The following is a 19,941-nucleotide window of genomic DNA, read 5'->3' on the forward strand; positions in this document are numbered from 1 at the left end:
ATGGGATACTTAAGGACTGGCTGTTGGAAAGTTCCTGGCCATTCTGCCTGGAGGGAAATTCCTGAATTATTACTGAAGATTCTTTCTGCTTCATCAGTGACAGGTCTGGATTAAATTCTGTTCCTGATCCTTGCATAGGTCTTCAGGTGCATATGTGCAAGAGTTTATTCCTAGGAGAGAAGATATAGAATCATAGGACTTGTGCATCTTCAAGTTTATTAGAAAATCCAAATGATTTTCCAAAGTGGTTGCACGCATTTAAATTTCCGCCAGCGGTGTGTGTGTTAAAATCATCACCAATACTTGCTACTTTTTCAGAATTTTTAATTTCTGCTTTTCTGGTGAAAAGCATGAAATACTATTATAATTGTAGTCTTAATTTGCATTTTTCTTACTACTGCTAAGTTGATATTTGCAAGTTTATTGGTATATTTTCTCTTTTGTAAAGTCTGTTTGAGCTTTGACAATTTTTTTTTAATTTGTAGACTCTCTTTATACGTTCCGAATGTTAAACTTCAGTCAGTTGTGTATGTTGCAAACAAAAAAATTCTGTTCCTCAGTCTCTAAATTGCTGGTGGACAAATTGATGTGATAATCCCTTCCTATCTGAGGGCTAGTTTGCTCTGTGCCAAGTGGTCTTTCATGGGCTCTTTGGGGGCCCAAAGCTAAGTCCTTTCTTTGCCCCGTGAGGCAGGAGTATCTCATTCACATCTCTGGGATGATTCTGGAGCAGCCATGGAGCTGTGGTCGGCCACAGTGGCTGTTTCACCCTCCTTCTCTACCTTTTTCAAATGCTCACATCTTCTGAGCAACAGCCCCGGTAGGACAAATGCAAAAGGCCCCTACAGCTATGTGGGATTTAGGGTTTTCAGGCACAGCAGATTCTGTGCACCTTGTGACTTTCCTTCCCCTCCTATTTCTCCGTCTCTGGTTCTCCGCCACCAGGCCAACAGAACTGAGAGTCGTGCTGGGAACGAATAGCTTAAGCAGCCCATCCCTGGAAGTAAAGGGGGTCACAAGCATAATTCTGCACAAGGACTTTCAAAAACTCAACATGGACAATGATATCTCCCTGCTGCTGTTGGACACGCCCATCACATTCAGCGAACTGAAAGAACCCATCTGCATGCCCACAGAGCCCGGCCTCTCCAGGTGGCACAAATGCTGGGTGGCAGGATGGGGGCAGACCCAAACTGGTAAGTAACGGCTCAGCATCTCTTGGGAGCACCTGGGGGAAGAGCCACATCACGGGCGTCTGAGGATGGGCCAGTAAACCTAAAGGAGAGGGGAGAGGGTGAAAGGGGAGAGGGCTGAGGAAGGAGGGAGGAGAGAGGGGCTTGCATTGGAGCAAATCCCTGAGCACCAGGAACGCACAGAGGCCTGAACTCAGCCTCTTCCAAGTGCGAAGGAAACATCCCCCAAGGCCCCGGGCTGAGATGCCAGGTGTGGGCCATCCCTGGGTGTGGTCCTGTCCCGCCATCACATGGCAGTCTCGTTTGTTTCATTGAATATAAACCCTCCAGTTGGCCAGGGGCTCTCTGCTCTGCTCTCTCACATCTCCCTGATTCACGCATTGATGTTTCCCACCTGGCTCCTTCAGGCATTCCAGACGCCTGCCCTGGCCTAGACTTTACATGGTCCTGGAGTGTTGCCCAGCCATTCTTAGAAATGAATCTGTTGCTGTTACTTGTTGTTACATTGTTACTTGGCCAAAATAAGAGGAACCTGACCAGGGTAATAAAGGGATTATGAAAGCCCTGCTGGACTGTTCCCAAAGAAAACTCAACAAAGTTGGTAGGGGAGAGACGGGAATAGCACAGCGCTAGCTCAGGCCTGAACAAGACTCCAGGTCCTTAGGGATGCTTTGCAATGACCTGGGGTCTAAGAGATGGTAGGTATTTCAGGAGTTTGGTAACTAGAGGGCAACTGGTGTAACACTGATTCAGGGCTCTGGGCACGACTCAGAATTTAGAAGTGAGGAGAGGCAGATGGGTGCCTGCACGATTAAGAACACTCAGTGTGGAGAAGTCTTTTGAAATCTCCACGTGGTAGGAGTTAATGAGATGGAGAGAAGTCCAAACAAATTCCCGGAAGCTGGCAGTCCAGGAAGGGCCTTGACAAACCCCCTGTAAAAACTCTCAACCAACCTAGCTTTGTCTGGGGGACCTGAAAGCTTTTTTCACTGGGAGTGCAAACCCAGTTTCAGCGGCCCTGTGTCAGAGGTGTCACACTCACATAACAGAAAGTAACGAGAGGCAAATATGCTGAAGAGGCAGGGTTATGCTGAGAACCGATCGAAAGCCAGTTCTAAGAAGTCAAGTCTGTAGCGCTGTTGGAGCCAAGATGGAAGTCTTCTTGGAGGCAGGAATATGATTTTGAATGGGAGGGATAATACAAGTAGGTGGGGACTTGTTTGGAAGAGCCTGGGGTGGTGGAGTGAGTAAATTGCAAGGGATTACTGGAAAGACGTGGAGAGGGAGGGTCTGTGAAAATGTGAAAAAAAAGGCGGATGTGTGGCTGGCGGGACACTGGGCAGGTTGGTCTAGGGCACGTCAGCTGCCTTATCGGCACTGGGGCTCCTGTCCAGTGACCTTTCTAAAGGGCCTTCTCTATGGGTCAGGTCTCAAACAGCCTATGGAAACAGAGCTGCTGAAAGTGCCCATGACCATCGTGGATTGGGAGAAGTGTTCAAAGGAATTTCCAAGACTTACCAAAAATATGCTGTGTGCTGGATTCGAGAATGAGACCTACGATGCTTGCCAGGTAACTTGGCTGCATCCCCTCCATCCCCTCGGGCTGCCAGGGTAAAGGCATCCTCTCTCCATGGGGAACAGACAGTAAGAGTTCGGAAAATGTGTGGAAATCGGGCTTAGATACGGGAATGGGGCCATGGATTCAGGAATACTTACTGTCAGGTCCTTGGAATATCAGTGCTTGCCTGGAAGTCAGTATGCAGCAACCCTGCATAAATATGTCTGGTCTTCTCCAGGTAGGCCCCCAAGACTTTTTCCATTTCTGAGACTTCTTTAAGAAACAGAAAGCCAAGGAAGATTTGAGATCCATACAAGGAATTATTTTACTTTATTAATTTTAGCTACCTTTGTTGAGTGTACTCAACCCTGGGATTCAGCAATTGATGAGACATGGTCTCTTGCCTAAAGGAGCCCACAGTCTCCTGGGCAGACAGTTGGGTAAACAATCATAGTGTATTGGATCATGCCTGTGAGTTTTGCTGAAGAAAAGTCTGGTAGCTTAGCTTCTCTTTACTAAAATTAACATTTACTAAAGAGTTACTAAAATTAACTCTTTACTAAAATTAAAATTTGATTGATAGTAGAAGAAACAGGGGAAAACCCCTCATAAATTAGCTTCCTCTGGCTCTGAGGATGGGAAGGATCACGCTGGGGAGCCCACTTAGTCCTACTCATTGGCTGGGCAGTGGGTCTGGTCACTGGTATAAAACTCTAAGTGCAGATGTTAAATGTTCTGCAGAGCGATGAAAAGGCCGTCTCACAGAAGGGCTGTGAGGTATATCACGAGGACCACAGAGGGAGACAGAATCAATGTCACACGAGCCCTGTATTTTCCCCACATTCTGGATAGTTTAAAACATTACAAAACAAAACCAGACGATTGGGACTTCTGGTTCTGGACAAGATGGCGTAGACACATTTCTGTTGATCCCTTCCATTAAATACAGCTAAAAGCACTGGACGTTATATTGTGAAACAAAAATAAAGGCTCCAAAATGTGAAGAGAAGATGAAATTGGAAACAAATATCCTAATACTTAAGGAATGACACAGCAGTGAACTCCTTGGGTTTTCTCTTTGCCTCTTATATCCCAGCCTGGATGGTAGTACATAACAGCTCAGCATCTCCTGGGAGCAGCTGGGGGAAAAAACGCCATGGGCACAGACAAACTAACAAAACAAAACAAAACAAGATAGCCTTCCTCTCTTTGGACCAGGAAAAGGGCAACCTAACAAGGTGGAAACTTTTAAACAATAATCATTCTATTCCAGCAAAACACCAGGAAAAGCCCCACAGTGCTCCTACCCTAGCAACCAAGGTCGAGTGGACAATCTCACCTTCCCCCCCTCCCCCTGCCCACTATGGTGGCGTCAGAGGAGGCTGAGTGGAAAGCCAGGACTTTAAGTACAATCTAGTCATAATGATCCATCCCCTGTCCCCCTCAATGTCAGTGGAGGCCACCTGAAGAGCTTGGGCTCCCACCCAGTGGTAGCGGCACCCTGCTCCTCCCCTTGGTGTCATAGCTGGCCTGAGTGGTGGGTCAAGACTTCCACCCCAATTCAGTGGAAAGGAGTTGGTATCCCCCTTCCCTGACTCCAGTTTCATAAGAGGCCTGTTAAAACAGAAGATTCATGTGAGAACCCAAGTCTCATAACCTATTACTCAAGACAGGATCTGTAATAGAGTAGAGGGTTTCACTAATATACATGGATTCCATGTATTAATCCACATAGGATAAGGAAAAATAAAGCTAAAAATCTGAGTAAAGAATCTTTTTTAAAAAATTGAGAACCATTAATTCCTAGAATAAATTCAATTAAAACAAAATGGATCATGCACTTAAATGTAAAACTACAAAATTTTTTTTAGAAAAAGAAAATAGAAAGTCTTTGGGACATAGAGTAACACCAAAAACACAACTCATAAAAGGAAAAATTGATCAAATGGACCTCATCAAAATTAAAACCTTTTCCTTCATGAAAGACCATATTAAGAGGATGAAAAGACAAGCTGCTGACTGGGAGATAATATCCAACAAAGAAACTATACCTAGACTCTATAAAGAACTCTTGCAGTCAACTGTAGAGAAACGTACTATCCAATTCAAAAATGGGCAAAAGACAAGAACAGACATTTGGCTGAAGAGGATATACAGATGGCAAATAAGAAAATGAAACGACGTTCAACATCATTAACCATTCAAGCAAATGCAAATTAAAACCACAACCAGGTATCACTACACACCTCAGAATGGCTAAAATTAAAAAATAAAAAATAGTAACAACACCAAATGCTGATAAGAATGTAGAGAAACTGGATCATTCGTATATTGCTTGGGGGAGTTTAAAATAGTCTAATCACTCTGGAAAACAATTTTATAGTTTCTTTAAAAACTGAACGTGCTCTTGCCGTATAACCCAGCAAATGCCATTCTTGGGCGTTTATTCCAGAGAAATGAAGGCTTGTGTTCACACAGAAACCTGTGCAGGAGTGTTTATAGCAGATTTACTCATAATAGACCAAAATTGGAAACAAGTGTCCTGGAAGACGTGGATAAATAAATACACTGATAATTAAATACACTGCATTTATTCCATGCAATATCACTCAGCTGTTACAAGAAGCAAACTATTGGTACATGCAACCATGTGAATGTGTCCAGAGACTCATGCTATGTGCAACAAGCTGACCCCCAAAGGTCCCACACTGTGTGATTCCATTTACATAACATTCTTTATTAGAAAATTTTTATTGGAGTATAGTTGATTTATAATGTTGTTAGTTTCTGCTGTACAGCAAAGTGAATCAGTTTATATATATATATATCTCCACTCTTTTTTAGATTCTTTTCCCATGTAGGTCATTACAGAGTATTGAGTAGAGTTCCCTGTGCTCTACAGTAGGTCCTTATTAGCTATCTATTTTATATGCAGCAATGTGTATGTGTCAATCCCAATCTCCCAATGTATCCCTCCCTACCGCCCCGCTTCCCCCCAGGTAACCATAAGTTTGTTTTCTACATCTGTGACTCTATTTCTGTTTTGTACCATTTGTACCAGTTTTTTAGATTCCACATATAATCAATATATGATATTTGTCTTTCTCTGTCTGACTTACTTCACTCAGTATGACAATCTCTAGGTCCATCCATGTTGCTGCAAATGGCATTATTTTGTTATTTTTTATGGCTGAGTAATATTCCATTGTATATATATACCACATCTTTATCCACTCGTCTGTCAATGGACATTTGCATAACATCCTTGAAATGACAAAATTATAGAAAGGGAGAACAGCTTAGTGGTTGCCAGGGCTTAAGGAGGGTTTAGGGGTAGAAGGAAGTGGATATAGCATTAAAAGGGCAACATATGGGATCCTTGTGACGATGGACATGTTCTGTGTATTGACTGCATCAATGTTAATACCCCAATTGTGCTATTGTACTGTATGTAGTTCTACAAGATGGTATCATCGGGGGAAACATGTAAAGGGTACATGGGATCTCTCTGTATTATTTCTTTCAACTGCACGTGAATCTACAGTTATATCAAACTTAAAAAAACAAAGAGAAGACAAAGCTTCCCAATAGCAATGGTTAAATGAAGATCTCAGATCCTAGCCATGCCACAGACTTAGGGAGTAGCCAATTCATACTGGAGCAGGAGACAAAGGGCTCCAACGTCAATTGAAAAGGGGAGGGCTTCCCTGGTGGCGCAGTGGTTGAGAGTCCGCCTGCCAATGCAGGGGACACGGGTTCGCGCCCCGGTCCGGGAAGATCCCACATGCTGCGGAGTGGCTGGGCCCGTGAGCCATGGCCGCTGAGCCTGCGCGTCCGGAGCCTGTACTCTGCAACGGGAGAGGCCACAACAGTGACAGGCCCGCGTGTGGCAAAAAAAAGAAAAAAAAAAGAAAAAAGAAAAGGGGAAAACAACATTTAATAGTATGATTGGAAAGAGAGAGCATTCCAGGGAGAATTGGGGGAAAATCACGGAGGCTTGAAAAAGTATCTTGTGTTCAGGGAACTTTCAATATTTCAGAAGCCAGTGATAACAAGGGTTGAGTGTGGAGAGGTGAGCAGAGCAGGTCACTAGGGCAGGGTTGCCACGCGTGGGAGACTAGAGGTTGTCCCAGGCTGCTCACCCTCATCAGTATTCACACCTATCCTTTCAGTCTTTTTCATTCATCACCATCCCATATTCAAATGGCCAAAACCAACTGCAGCAACACTTGAAACAATCAAGTGTCATCTTTGATGACATTTTCTGTCCCCTTTGCTTCAATGGCTGGATCTACCATCTGGAGTCGAGGATTTTTGCTCCAATCCCTCCCCTATCAAAATGTACTTTAATGAAAGCTGCTAAAATTAATCATCTATTACTTGAGTGCTATAAATAAATGTGCTGTTATCGTTTTAAGCCTTTTTTAAGAAAAAAATTGTGAAGTGAAAAGCTTTGCTTTCTGTTTAGAAAGCTTTCTATTGCTGAGAATAAGCTGAGAGTGATCCAGGCAAGGGAAGTTTTCTGAAATTATATAATATTATCATCACTTAAATCCAGGTAAGCCAGGCAGAAAGTCCCCTAGGGTTTAAAAATAATTGCCTTTAAAAATAAAATCACACTTTTAAACTTAGCAAACTGAATAAAACACATAATCACATAATGAAGGGAAATTATAATTTTATGATGGAAACATTTAAATATGTGCAAAGTAATAGCAATAAGATCATGCTGTACTTAAAATACAAATTAAAATCAAATCAATTGAATTTTGTGGTTTACTTTTTCCAGCGCTTTTCCTGTTTGTAATCCCCTAAGGTTACACTATGAAAAAACAAAGTTCAACTTAAAAAAAATAAGTGACACCGTCCAGCAAACTATAAAATCAAATATGTCCCAAGCTAGCAATGCAATACTTCTTGTGAAGGACCAGCAAGCATCTGAGAAACAGGCATTGCAATGCTGCACAGTTTTCTTATCTTTCTTCTCAACTCCAGCAGAAATTTTGTCTTATTCATGGCTGGATTCCCAGTGCCTAGCACAGTGCTTGGCATGAAGAGCACTCAACAAATGTTTGCCAAAGAGCTGAACCTTCCAAGGAAGCTGGAAACTGCCTGTCAGTTACAGTAGCCCTAGAGGAGGGGACATCCGAGAGAGACCTTGACGGAGGCTGCCTTGGAGGGGGGTTAAGAGCTGGCAGCCAGGGAGTTCCCTGGTGGTCCAGTGGTTAGGACTTCGCCTTCCAGTGCAGTGGGTGTGGGTTCAATCCCTGGTCGGGGAGCTAGGACCCACATGCTTCGTGACCAAAGGACCAAGACATAAAGCAAAAGCAATATTGTAACAAATTCAATAACGACTTTAAAAATGGTTCACATCAAAAAAAAAATCTTAAAAAAAAAGAAAAGAGAGAGAGCTGGCAGCCAGCTGGGCTGTTGGGCAATTTGGTCATGGGGATGCCAAGCTGACTTGGATAACAACCTGAGCAACAACTTTCTTTAAAGATCTTATTTTATGGGGGTGGGGAGGCAGCAGTTTTAGGTTCACAGCAAAATTGAGAGGAAGATACAGAGATTTTCCATATACCCCCTGTCCCACACATGCATAATCTCCCATACCATCAACGTCCCCATCAGAGCGGTACATGTGTTGTAACTGATGAACCCACATTGACACATCACAATGACCCAAAGTCCATAGTTTATGTTAGCGTTCATTCTTGGTGTTGTCCATTCTATGGTCAAGTGTATCATGATATGCGCCATCACGAATACTATCACACAGAGCGTTTTCACAGTCCTGGGCTACTTTCCAGGGTATTATCTCGAACCCATCTTGACCCATGACACGTGCCTGAAAATCTTATTTCACTCCATAGCATCTTAGACCTCTAGAGCCAGAAAGAAATGTATAAAAATATTTAATTGCAACTGTTTCACAGATGAGAAAACATGGTTATTTTAATCATCGATCATTCTCTTCACTATCTGAAAGGATCCGAAGCAGTGTAATAACTTCGTAGCTCTTTCACACATATTCAATCATTTCATTCTCTCCACTATCCTGTAACATGGGCTGGGTAGGTCTCACTCGCCCCGTTTAACAGATGAGAAAACAGGGATTTCGAATTTAAGTGGTTTGCCTGAGGTCCAGGAGGTAGTGGGGCCAGGCTGGAAGCCAGGTCATCTGCTTCTCACCCAAAATGGACAGAAGTGATCACGCGGTGTGAATAACACAGCAGTGAACTTAGGAGGCTCTGTGGTCAGTATGTGGTCAGTATGTTTCTAACCAGACAAGTCTCTGGCTACCAGCCTTAGTCTTGGAAGAAAGTTCCCCTTAGGTGGGCTGTCATCAGTCCCAAGTCCTTGCTAGCTGAGGCCAGACCCTCCTTTGAGACATCCTTTCTTTCTTCCCAAAAGGAAGAGAAAAACAATTAAGACTCTGTGTGTGAAAGGACATGAATTTACAGCTGCCCCTCTGGAGTCCCAGCAGTCCGAGAAGGGAATCTCTGTTTCCTGAGTATACAAATAATGTTTGTAGTACATAAGGCTAAAGTAATAATACTAATACATTTCTGCAGCATTTACTACATAGCGTTTACCCTATGCCAAGTGATGTATAGATTTTAAAAATGTCATTGCCAGTAATCTTGGGAAGTAGCTGGTATTATCTCCATTTTAACGACGCAGAAACTGAGGCTTAGAAGTTACTGGTCCAAGCACAGTTCTCTCCCTGTTATGTAAGGAAATGACAATCAACATATTAATAGGCTTTTTATACCATTCATGCCACCGTAACGTGAAGAAAATGATAGAGACAGCACTTACGGAAGGAGCTCTTTGAGTGGCAATCCTATTGATTTGGTTCTTGCCCCGTGACCTTGAAGTAGAACGCGCGCAAAGAAAAGCACACACCCACAAAAACCAGACAAGCATTAAGGGCAGTGTTTCATACTGGAAAGGGTGGTTCTGGTTTTGGCACCACGCTTACTGGGTGTCCTTGAGCTCCAAGCTCTCTGTTAATTCCGCTCCGTATATCCCTCTGCTTGGCGATGTGTCCCACAGTCAACATAAACTCCCCTTGAACATGATTTCATCGTTATCTTCCCCTGCACTTTACCCCATGACCTTGGAACTAGGACTCACCACCCGTGTCCAGGGGCACCAGTCCCCAGATGGTGTCAGTTTCAACGCACCCCCCTGCCTCCTGACCGTCTTGTGCCCTGGTTGAGGTCCTCATCACTCCCATCTCCTCTTAACTAGTCCCCCCACCTCCTGCCTAATTCCTTTCCGATCAGTTCCCCCCACTCACTCTTCCTGTCAAATTCTTATTCATCCTTCAAACAAAATGCAGTTGATCCTGTTTGTTTGCACTGTTGTCTCCCTCCCTAGACCATAAGGTCTTGTATCCCAAGTGCCTAACAGTTAGTTTTTCCTCCTTGAAGATGTGTTCGGTGGAAGTGAGCAGATCTCTTCTGACTTTCCATTTTCTAATTATAAGATGAGGATCAAAATACCTACCTCACAGAGATGTGGGATGAGGGGTGGATGAGAAAGTAAAGTCAGGGGACCAACGCCGGGCCTCGGACATCATGTCCAGGAAGTGTTGATTGTCCTCCTTCCCATTAGATCCCATTCCCGGTCCTGTTGATGACCATGGAAAAGGAGGCCATCTCTCCGCTGAGAAGGAAAGATCGCTTGAACAATTATAGCTCCCCAGAGGGAAAGAACATGTGCTTTGGCATCAGGAAGACCTGGTTCCAACTTTGGCCCCAACACCATGTAACCCTGAGTAAGCCCTTCATCCTCCTTAAGCTTCATTTTCCCTGTATTAAAATGGACAAAAGGAAGCCATATATGTGTGAAGGACACGGTGGGGACTTGGTACATACTTTCCATATAAATAGATAATCATCTGAGTCATAGACCCATGTGATTCCACCCTGGAGGGGTCACATAGTCGGAAAAGCTTAGCTCACTTGCCCCCTGCAAATACCCACAGCAAAGAATTAAAAAGAGACATCCTTCTCCCTCACGCCTCCGGAAGAACATCAAAGGAGACCCAGTTCAGGGCTTCCCTGGTGGCGCAGTGGTTGAGAGTCCGCCTGCCGATGCAGGGGACACGGGTTCGTGCCCCGGTCCGGGAAAATCCCACATGCCGCGGAGCGGCTGGGCCCGTGAGCCATGGCCACTGAGCCTGCGCGTCCGGAGCCTGTGCTCCGCAAGGGGAGAGGCCACAACAGTGAGAGGCCTGCGTACCGCAAAAAAAAAAAAGGAGACCCAGTTCACATCCACAGGCCTAACAGCACTCCTCGCATCCTCTTTTCATTCCTTCCCTTTACAGCTCTGTCCAGAGCTTCTGATTTAAGACCCGCTAATCTGGTCCCCACTCTTCCTCAGCCTGGGTCCTCCGTGTTCCGGCTCCTTCTCTGTGTGCTGTGCATGGAGCGTGTGCATGGCCACGCTCTACATACCACGGTTCCTGGGGCCAGGCTGAGTGCTGCACATGCCCCGCGTGCAGCCACGATAGGGTGGGTGTTGATCTGCGATGATGTGATTCCCCTTGGCGTCCCGGAGTCAGGAGGTCCATGAACCCTCTTCCATGAGCGAGCTGTGCTCTGCCTCACGTGGACAGTTTCAAATGGGACTCGCTGCTGATCTGTGTTCTCTGTCCACAGGGTGACAGCGGGGGTCCTCTCGTCTGTACCACAGAATCTGGCAAGAAGTGGTACCAGGTGGGCATCATCAGCTGGGGAAGGAGTTGTGGACAGAAGAACGTTCCAGGAATATACACCTTGTTAGAAAACTACCACTCCTGGGTCAAGAAGGTGACTGAGTTAGAGGGAAGGCCCTTTAGTGCTGAGAAAACGATAGCGTCTCCCAGACAAAAATCCAAGAGCTCTCGGGCTCCAGAATTCCCGGGGCCCAGCAGCCCCAGGCTGTGGGTGCTGCTCTGCCCTGCATGGTGTTTCAGGCTAGTTTTCTACAAATAATAAAATAGATGCTATTCTTTTTTTATTTTTTTTTTTTATTTTTGGCTGTGTTGGGTCTTCGTTTCTGTGCGAGGGCTTTCTCTAGTTGCCACGAGCGGGGGCCACTCTTCATCGTGGTGCGCGGGCCTCTCACTGTCGCGGCCTCTCTTGTTGCGGAGCACAGGCTCCAGACACGCAGGCCCAGTAGTTGTGGCTCACGGGCCCAGCCGCTCCACGGCATGTGGGATCTTCCCGGACCGGGGCACGAACCCGTGTCCCCTGCATCGGCAGGCGGACTCTCAACCACTGTGCCACCAGGGAAGCCCTAAATTGGTGAACTTTGAACAAGCAGATTGTCCTCCATAATGTGGGTGGGCCTCGTCCAATTAGTTGAAGTCCTGAAAAGAACAAAAAGCCCAGCCTCCTCAAGCAAGAGGGCATGTCTCCAGCAGACTGCCCGTGGATTTCATCTGCACTTTTGCCTCTCCTGGCTCTCTACCTGCCCCTCAGCTCTCCTGGGCGTTGAGCTTGCCAGCCCACACTGCAGATTTGAACTTGCCAGTCTCCCTAATCACATGATCCAATTCCTCATAACAAATACACCCACACAGACACAGACACACACACACACACACACACACGCTGCCTTACACCTTTCTCTAGAGAGCTCTGACTAATACAGATTTTAGGACCGAGAGTGGTTCTCGAGAAACAAAATCTTAAAGATGAATTTTCTGAATTGGTGCTGTGATTTCTAGAATTAGCTCTCTAGTCAGATTAGATTGAAAGACACTAATGACTCTATTTCCGGTAGTAAAAAGAGCACTGGCAGTCCATGGAGTGACGGGGCAAGAGAGATAAGCAAAGTATCCCCACTGGAAACTCCTAATCCAACACTCGTAAGAAGCTAGGATCTGGGTGACCATGTGTGTGATACTTTCAAACATTTTTTTCAAACTGTTGAGTATAATGAGATTGGCTGGTCGCTAGTAATGTTACTGGACAAAGTGGGGAAAGAAAAGTTTGAGCTCAGGGATTCGAATTCCTAGCTCAAGGGCCCGTAAATGACCTGAAAGCTTCTATGTCTGCCCTGAAGGAGACCCTTACCCGCTGTAGCCACAGGGCTGAGAGGCTGAAAATCAGACCCGCAGTCTCCCCCTGTGACTGACTGAATTACAATGCGAGTTGAACTCCCAGCCTCCCAGGGTGTCTCCTGCTAAACCCAGGCCACGGACTGGGAAGGAATGGGATCCTGCAAGTTGGAAGGGGGGTGTGTGGGAAGACCCTGATGGAGCTGGGGAACTTGAACCCTAAATTCTGATGCGTCTCCTCTGCCAGCGGCAGCAGTCTCTCTGTCCCCAGGAGAAGCGGCCTCTCCACCCCCGCCCGTCCCAGGGGGTTAACCCTGCGTTACCTGCGGAAAGGGTAATGACCGCCCCTGAGGCAGCTGACAAGCAAGGCATTGCTGGTTCTCCCCAGTGACGACCCCACCCCCGCTCTTGGCGTCTAGACCTCTGAGCAGACTCAAGTCCCAGCAGCCCCTAAAGTGAGGTACAAAGCGTGACCCGTGAGGAGGTGCACTACCCTCTGCGTTTTCTAACTCCTGCAGATAGAAACCCGGGCCACACGTGTGGGGGTGGCTATTAAGGCTGTGGGATAAATCGTGGAAGGAACGGAAAGTTGGATCGGGCGGCATTTATTGCCTCGGGCTCACTAAGCAGATGCATCTAACTTTGCATCTTGGGGAGGAAGGAAGGGCTCTAACAGTTTGCTTCGCTGCTTGGCTGAAATATGGCCAAAAGGAGACCCACAGTGAGTGAACTAGAATTGCCAGACCTGCTTTGGGTTAATGTAGAGAAAGGGACTCCATGACTTAGGGGGACGGGAATGTTCGAGTGAGTTTGTCATTTGAAACTCACCCACCCTGGGAAGGTCCAGAAGGCATGCCTTTCACCACGACTGTGAGAGAGAAACTTGAGAGGGAAGCCCTGGCATCCCTGGCTCTTCTCTGTGGGCCAGGCTTCACAGAGGGAACTGCAGTCACGGAATTGGGACACGTAACCACAATGAGAGTGATTGGACCAGTGGTGGCAGGGACCAGAGGCGGCACTCAAGCCCCGAAGGCAAGGAGGGAATGGTCCCTGTGACTGACAGCAGGGTCAATGCCACAATCAGAATGTCCTGACTCCTGCAGACCATGGCTGGCTAGCTCGTCATGGGGTTCCTAGAAGTGAAATAGACAGGAAGCCTACTAATTCTTACGTGTTCTGTGTAAGCAGAAAATAGGTCAAGTGAACAAGAGTCTAACTTGAATGATAAAAACAAGAGTCATGGCTTGTTAATTCTCAAGACTGGAGCCACTTTATAGACTCAGAACCCCTTGAATGAAGGACCCTAGTACACTATGGAATATTTATGCTGTTAATCACTCTCCCAGCCTTCCCCAAAAGGACCCACGGGCTTTTGCCAACTGTGCATTGGGGAAGAGGAAATAATCAGACCTTTTAGGGACTACTGGACGCTGACTCTGAACTCACTGGTTCCCTTCTCTGCGGAGTAAGAGATATTATGATGGGAAAGGCCAAGTGGAAGCAACTAGAACTGCCCCTACCTAGGAAAATAGTCAACCACAGAAGCAGCCCTGCATTCCTGGAGGGATTGCAGACATTAGTGCAATCATCAAGTACTTAAAAAACCCAAGGGCGGTGATTCCCACCACATCCCCAATTCAGCTCTCCCATCTGGCCTCGGCCGAAGACAGTCGGGTCTTTGAGAATGACAGAGGATTATTGTAAGCTTGCCAAGGTGGCGACTCCAATTCCAGCTGCTGTATCAGATGTGATTTCATTGCTTGAGTAAAGTGACACATCTCTTCCAGTATCCGCTATGCAGCTCTTGATCTGAAAGAATGCCTGTTTCTGCATTCCTGTCTGTGAGATCCACCAGAAGCAGTTTGTTCTCTGCTGACAAGGCCAGCATTATACCTTTACTGTCCCACCTCAGGTGGATATCAACTCTCCGGGCCTATGTGATAGTTTAGTTCGCAGGGATCTTGATCACAAGACCCCATTCACTTGCACACGATAGCGCACTGGTGCATTACACTTATGACGTAATGCTGACTGGACCTAGTGAGCAAGAAGTAGCACCTGGGCTTCGCTGGTGGCGCAGTGGTTGAGAGTCCGCCTGCCGATGCAGGGGACACGGGTTCGTGCCCCGGTCCGGGAAGATCCCACATGCCGCGGAGCGCCTGGGCCCGTGAGCCATGGCCGCTGAGCCTGCGCGTCCGGAGCCTGTGCTCCGCAACGGGAGAGGCCACAGCAGTGAGAGGCCCGCGTACCGCAAAAAAATAAAAATAAAAAAAAAGCCTGGGGGTGGGAAATAAACCCAACAAGATTCAGGGGTCTTCCACCTCGGTGAAATTTCTAGGGGTCCAGTGGGGTGGGGCATGTGGAGTTTTTCCTTCTAACCCTGGAGGCAACTTCATTTTGGCCGCGAGGGAGAGAGTGAGAGCAGATCAGAAGCCGGGGAAGGAGGCGAGGGGCGCGGCAGCCAGGCGGCGGCGGAGATGGAGTCGATGGGGAGGGGTAGGTGAGGAAGTGTCCGTGTTTCCTGCCGTCTCTGCCATCCATCATCCTCTGCCGGAGCGGAAATCAATATTCCTCTCTCTTGTTCTCTCCCCAAATGTTCTGAATTTAGAAAAGAAAGAGCAAACCCTGACAAATGCATATTGTTTTCCAAATATAAATGCCGCACCGCTTCCGCCCCCGCGCAGATGTCACCCCCTCTTCCCGGCTGCCTGGGTGTCGGTGTCGCCGGCCTGGGCGCTCTGCCACGACCGCTGTGGGCGCAGATGGAGCCCATGAAGTGGACTGCTGGCCGCCACTCGAGGTCACCTGGTTTCCTAAGAAGCAGATTCTCGGCAATTTCTCACAGGAGGAGCATTTGCAACTCACAGCTCTGCTGGCATCCTTTCCCCATCCCTCCCCGCCCGAACACGGCTCGCTCGTTTGGAAAGTAACTGTGAAACCTTTTACCCCTCCTGTTGAAAAGCACCTTCTCACCCGTCCCTTTTGCCTGTAGAGGTAGCAGGGCAGAGAGGACCACTCCCACTGCTCAGATGAGGAAGCCGAGGCTCAGAGAAGGGAAGGCGTTCACTCGGACTGAACAGTGCTAAGAATGTGGATGGGAGCAGGGGGGTGATGCCGAAAGCTCAGCTTCTCTGTGCGCCAGTGCTGAATCAGATCTCGGAGACAGAGTTTTGGGTGAAGTAGAAAAGAATAGCTTTATTACTTTGCCAGGCAAAAGGGGACACAGTGGGCTCCTAAATCGAAAAACTATGTGTCCCCACCCAGGAGGATGTGATGAGAAGTTTTATAACAGTACTTCAAGGGCGGGGTTGCTGACAAGATGAGGGTGTGTGCAGGGTCTCAGCTGGTCCATCTCCTACTCGTGATGGGCTTCTCTGGTCCCTTTAATCTCGCCTCAGGTGGTTCCTTGATTAGCAACTGTTCGAATCTGCCCTTTGGAACTCAGGGAAGGTCATGGAGGCTGGAGTCTTGCTTACAAGAAACGGGGGACAAAAAGAGGCCTCCGTGCCCAGGCCCCACTCGGTTTCAGGGGTAGACATGTTGGAGCCCCCAGGGCACCCCAGGAGCCCAAGTGGCCTGGCTTCTAATTCCACTGCTCCCTTGCTGCTGAAGTCCGGAATGTCTCAGATTCCCTGGCCTCCAGGCTCCCCGAGGAGCAGGCAGAACACACACCATGGAACCCTCCTTGTTAATAAAGGCTGCCACGTGCGTAATGCTTCCTACACGTCAACCGCCCTTGTAAATACTCTTATACGTATTAAGATCTTGTTGCTGAAATCTCGGCTTCTGTACACCCATGCCAAATAGAAATACGGAGACAGAATTGAGGAGGAAAGCGAAAGAATAGCTTTATTTCTTTGCCAGGCAAAGAGGGAACACAGCAGGCTAGCACCTCCAAAAACTGCACCCCCCTTGGAGAAGCTTTATAGTAATGGTTCAAAGAAGGTGTGATCAGCTTGTGGACATTCTTCTGATTGGTTGGTGGTGAGGTAATTGGGAGTCGGCATCATCAACCTTCTGCTTCCTACTGGTCAGGGGTCTACATGCTTGTGGGAAGCATACCATCGTTAACTGTTAACTTTTCCTACCTGGAGGGGGTATCTGCAAAACAGCTCATAGATATTGTTGTGTCCGTTGATGGGGAACCAGGACCTGCCCCAAGGCGGCACTATTGTTTCTCTTGACTGCTCCTCCCTTGTCTCCCATCCCTTCCCTTCCCTGATTAACAACCGCTTGAATCCGCCCGTTGGAACTCAGGGAAGGTCATGGAGGCTGAATGAAGCCTATTTCCTGTAATCAAAGAAATGGGGGACACAGAAAGGCTTTGTGCCCAGGAGCCCCACGGGGCCCTGCTCAGTGTCAACCCCCCTCAGTCAGAGTAACCCTATGAAATAGGTACTACCACTGGGCCTTGTTTACAGACTGAGGAAACCAAGGCCCAAGGTCACAGGGCTCTGAGGAGGTGGGGCTGTATTCACGCCAAACCAGTCTGGTCTAGATGGAGGTGGACTGAGCCCTTGGGCCACCCTGCCTCTGGACACTGTCCAAGGCAAGGACACTGACCCACAGGTCTGATACCTGGGTTCAGGTATCACTCACTCTTTGAGGAATTCGGTCACACTTGTTCAAATTTTGTGTCCTCCTTGGTCAAAGGAATCTCTAGAGAAAGTTACAGAGTAAAAACCCATGATTTCTCATTTGTACGCATGTAGCGAGAGCACCTCAGCTCTTTATCCTGGATCCTGGAAGAGCAATGGAACAGGGGAGGAGGCTCCTCCTTCTCCTCTAGACTGAGGTTCTTCCACAGGGAACATGGAAGCCATCCGTCAATAAGCCCTCAGTCAACACACATTCATTAAGCACCTACAGTGCCCCTAGGTCCGGGCATATCACTATGATCGGGTAGGCAAGGTGAATGTCTCTCTGGAGCTTGCACTGTGGTAGGGAAGCCAGCATTGGACAGGAAATGACAGAGTGACAAATCTCACTGAAGGGAAGCCCAGTGTTCAATGTTGCTAACGTTCTACAATTCCTGTAGCACTCCAGAAGTCTCTGTGCTTTAAGCTGTTTGCAGTCTGCAGTCATCTCTTCGAGCAAGGTTAACGATGGAAGTGGTTAGCTTGGATTGCTGGGGTGAGCAGGGTAATGGGGACATAAGCAAACCTGTGGACAGTGAAAGGACTGAATAATCTACATAAGAAAGGGCATGTGGTCACGTGGAGAAGAAAAGATGAAGATGGGGCACAGATATCTAACCTGGAGACCAGGGCTTCCTGCCGCCTTTAGAGATAGCTGGTCCCCTGCACTTATCCCACGGACAATACAGGAGGACAGGCTTTTTACAATAACATTCAACCAACATTTGATGAGAACAGAGGAAGTGCTGGCACTTGCTAAACAAAGAACAAGATAGACAAGGTCTCTGAGCTACTCACCATCAAAGCTTTGTGTAACGCAAAAACAAAACAAAACAAAAACACGGGCTGCCTTGAGGCCAGCCTCAGCTGCTGTTGCATTCGGAATAAATACAGATCCCAGTCCAGAAACTCTGAGGTGCATCAGAGGTCTTTACTGGAAGTTTTCTTGAAGAGATAACACTAGATTCACATCAAAACTTGCCACAAGGCATCTAGTAGCAGCTCTCTTTCCCAAAATGCACATTTCACAGCAGCTGCTCAAATTCATCCCTCCGCCCTTTCGAATTCCCAGTCTCCCTGGTCTTCATCCCCACTCCTGCCTGTCCCATGGGCAAAAGACCTTCCCCACCCTCTTCTCCTCCTCCCAAGTATCTCACCCCTCTCTTACGCATTTCACTGGAGATTCTTTCATTTCCTTCAAGTCCACTTTTGCACATGTGTCCCTGGCCAACGTCACAAAAGCCAAATACAGCAATCCAGGTTCCCGGTCTGTCTTCCAGGTCTCCTTCTCATCCTCTCTCTGGTTGGGGTATCCACTCCCTCGTTCTTCAGTCCCCAGTCTCTTCTTTCCCCATCCTCTCTTGATCCATAGATGGGGGACTCACTCAGTGTCCTGCCTTCAACCAGGAATACGTCCCACCTCTAGCAACCTGATTTGCATTTCTCTCAGCAGAATCAACCAGCTCTTCCTTGATGATTCCAGCAAGCCCAGTCCCTTGGCTGTAGTTTCTCCAGACAGTAGGTAGGGAGAGTGGAAATCTCATTCATCCATTTTCTGCTAAACCTTTTCGTTTATCTTTACTCCCAACTCCTAAAACTCAACTGACTACACACACTGTCTTACTCACAAAAAGTACTCCACCTTCACTGGACCTGTTTCTGTTATGGGACCCGCATCATTCTCTTTTGGCCAGACCTGAAACCTTAGAGCTGATGTTCTGCACCGGTGCCCAGGGCAAAGACTCAGACTCATGGATGACCTAATAGAGGGCTGTAAAACTCCTTGAAATTGTATACACTCACAAAACTAAAGACCACGTATTGGGACCGAGAGGAAATATTTGCAAACACATATGTCAGACAGAGGACTTCTATCCAGAATATATAAAGAATCCTTGCAACTCAACTCAATTTAAAATTGGGCAAAAGATTTAACAGGCACTTTACAAAAGATTTATGAGTGATCAATAGCACATGAAAAGATGTTCAACTTTAGTCATCAGAGGAATGCAAATTAAAACCACAAGGAGATACCACTATGTATTCACTAGAACAGCTAAAATTTCAGGCTGGTAGTATCAAGTGTTGACAAGGATATAGAGAAACTGGATTTCTTATACAAGGCCGATGGAATTGTAAAATGATACAAGAGATATGGGAACGTGTGTATGTGTATAGCTGATTCACTTTGTTATAGAGCAGAAACTAACACACCATTGTAAAGCAATTATATTCCAATAAAGATGTTAAAGAAAAAAGAGGACAGTTTGGTAATTTCTTAAAAAGTTTCACATATACCTACCTTATGACCCAGCCATTCAACTTCTACATATTTATCCAAGAGAAATGAAAGCCCACGTTCACACAGAGACTTTGTTTCAGAATGTTTATAGCAGCCTTATTTGTAATAGCAAAAGCTGGAAACAACCTACATGTTTATCATCAACTACTGAAAGGATAAAAACGGTGTGGTATGTCCATGCAGTGGAGTACTGT

At 46.8% G+C, this 19,941-nt stretch overlaps 1 protein-coding gene across 6 annotated transcripts in view; it reads left to right on the top strand.

Annotated features, from left to right (window-relative positions):
• Positions 1-19,697, top strand: part of PRSS55 (serine protease 55) — a 63,789-nt gene extending 44,092 nt beyond the window's left edge. For 4 of the 6 annotated variants that reach the window (XM_067745300.1, XM_067745303.1, XM_067745302.1 and 1 more), the window contains 4 exons: positions 946-1,196; positions 2,621-2,763; positions 11,424-11,573; positions 15,493-19,697. In XM_067745300.1, coding sequence (XP_067601401.1) covers positions 946-1,196; positions 2,621-2,763; positions 11,424-11,573; positions 15,493-15,738 — 790 coding nt within the window. In that variant the 3' untranslated portion in view covers positions 15,739-19,697. Of the gene's footprint in view, positions 1-945; positions 1,197-2,620; positions 2,764-10,374; positions 10,538-11,423; positions 11,574-15,416 lie in introns of those variants that run through there. The other 2 variants (XM_067745305.1, XM_067745304.1) reach the window with 2 other exon arrangements.
• Positions 19,698-19,941: the final 244 nt, after the last annotated feature.

Source organism: Pseudorca crassidens, chromosome 7 (genome assembly GCF_039906515.1).
Source record: "Pseudorca crassidens isolate mPseCra1 chromosome 7, mPseCra1.hap1, whole genome shotgun sequence".
Lineage (NCBI taxonomy): Eukaryota > Metazoa > Chordata > Mammalia > Artiodactyla > Delphinidae > Pseudorca > Pseudorca crassidens.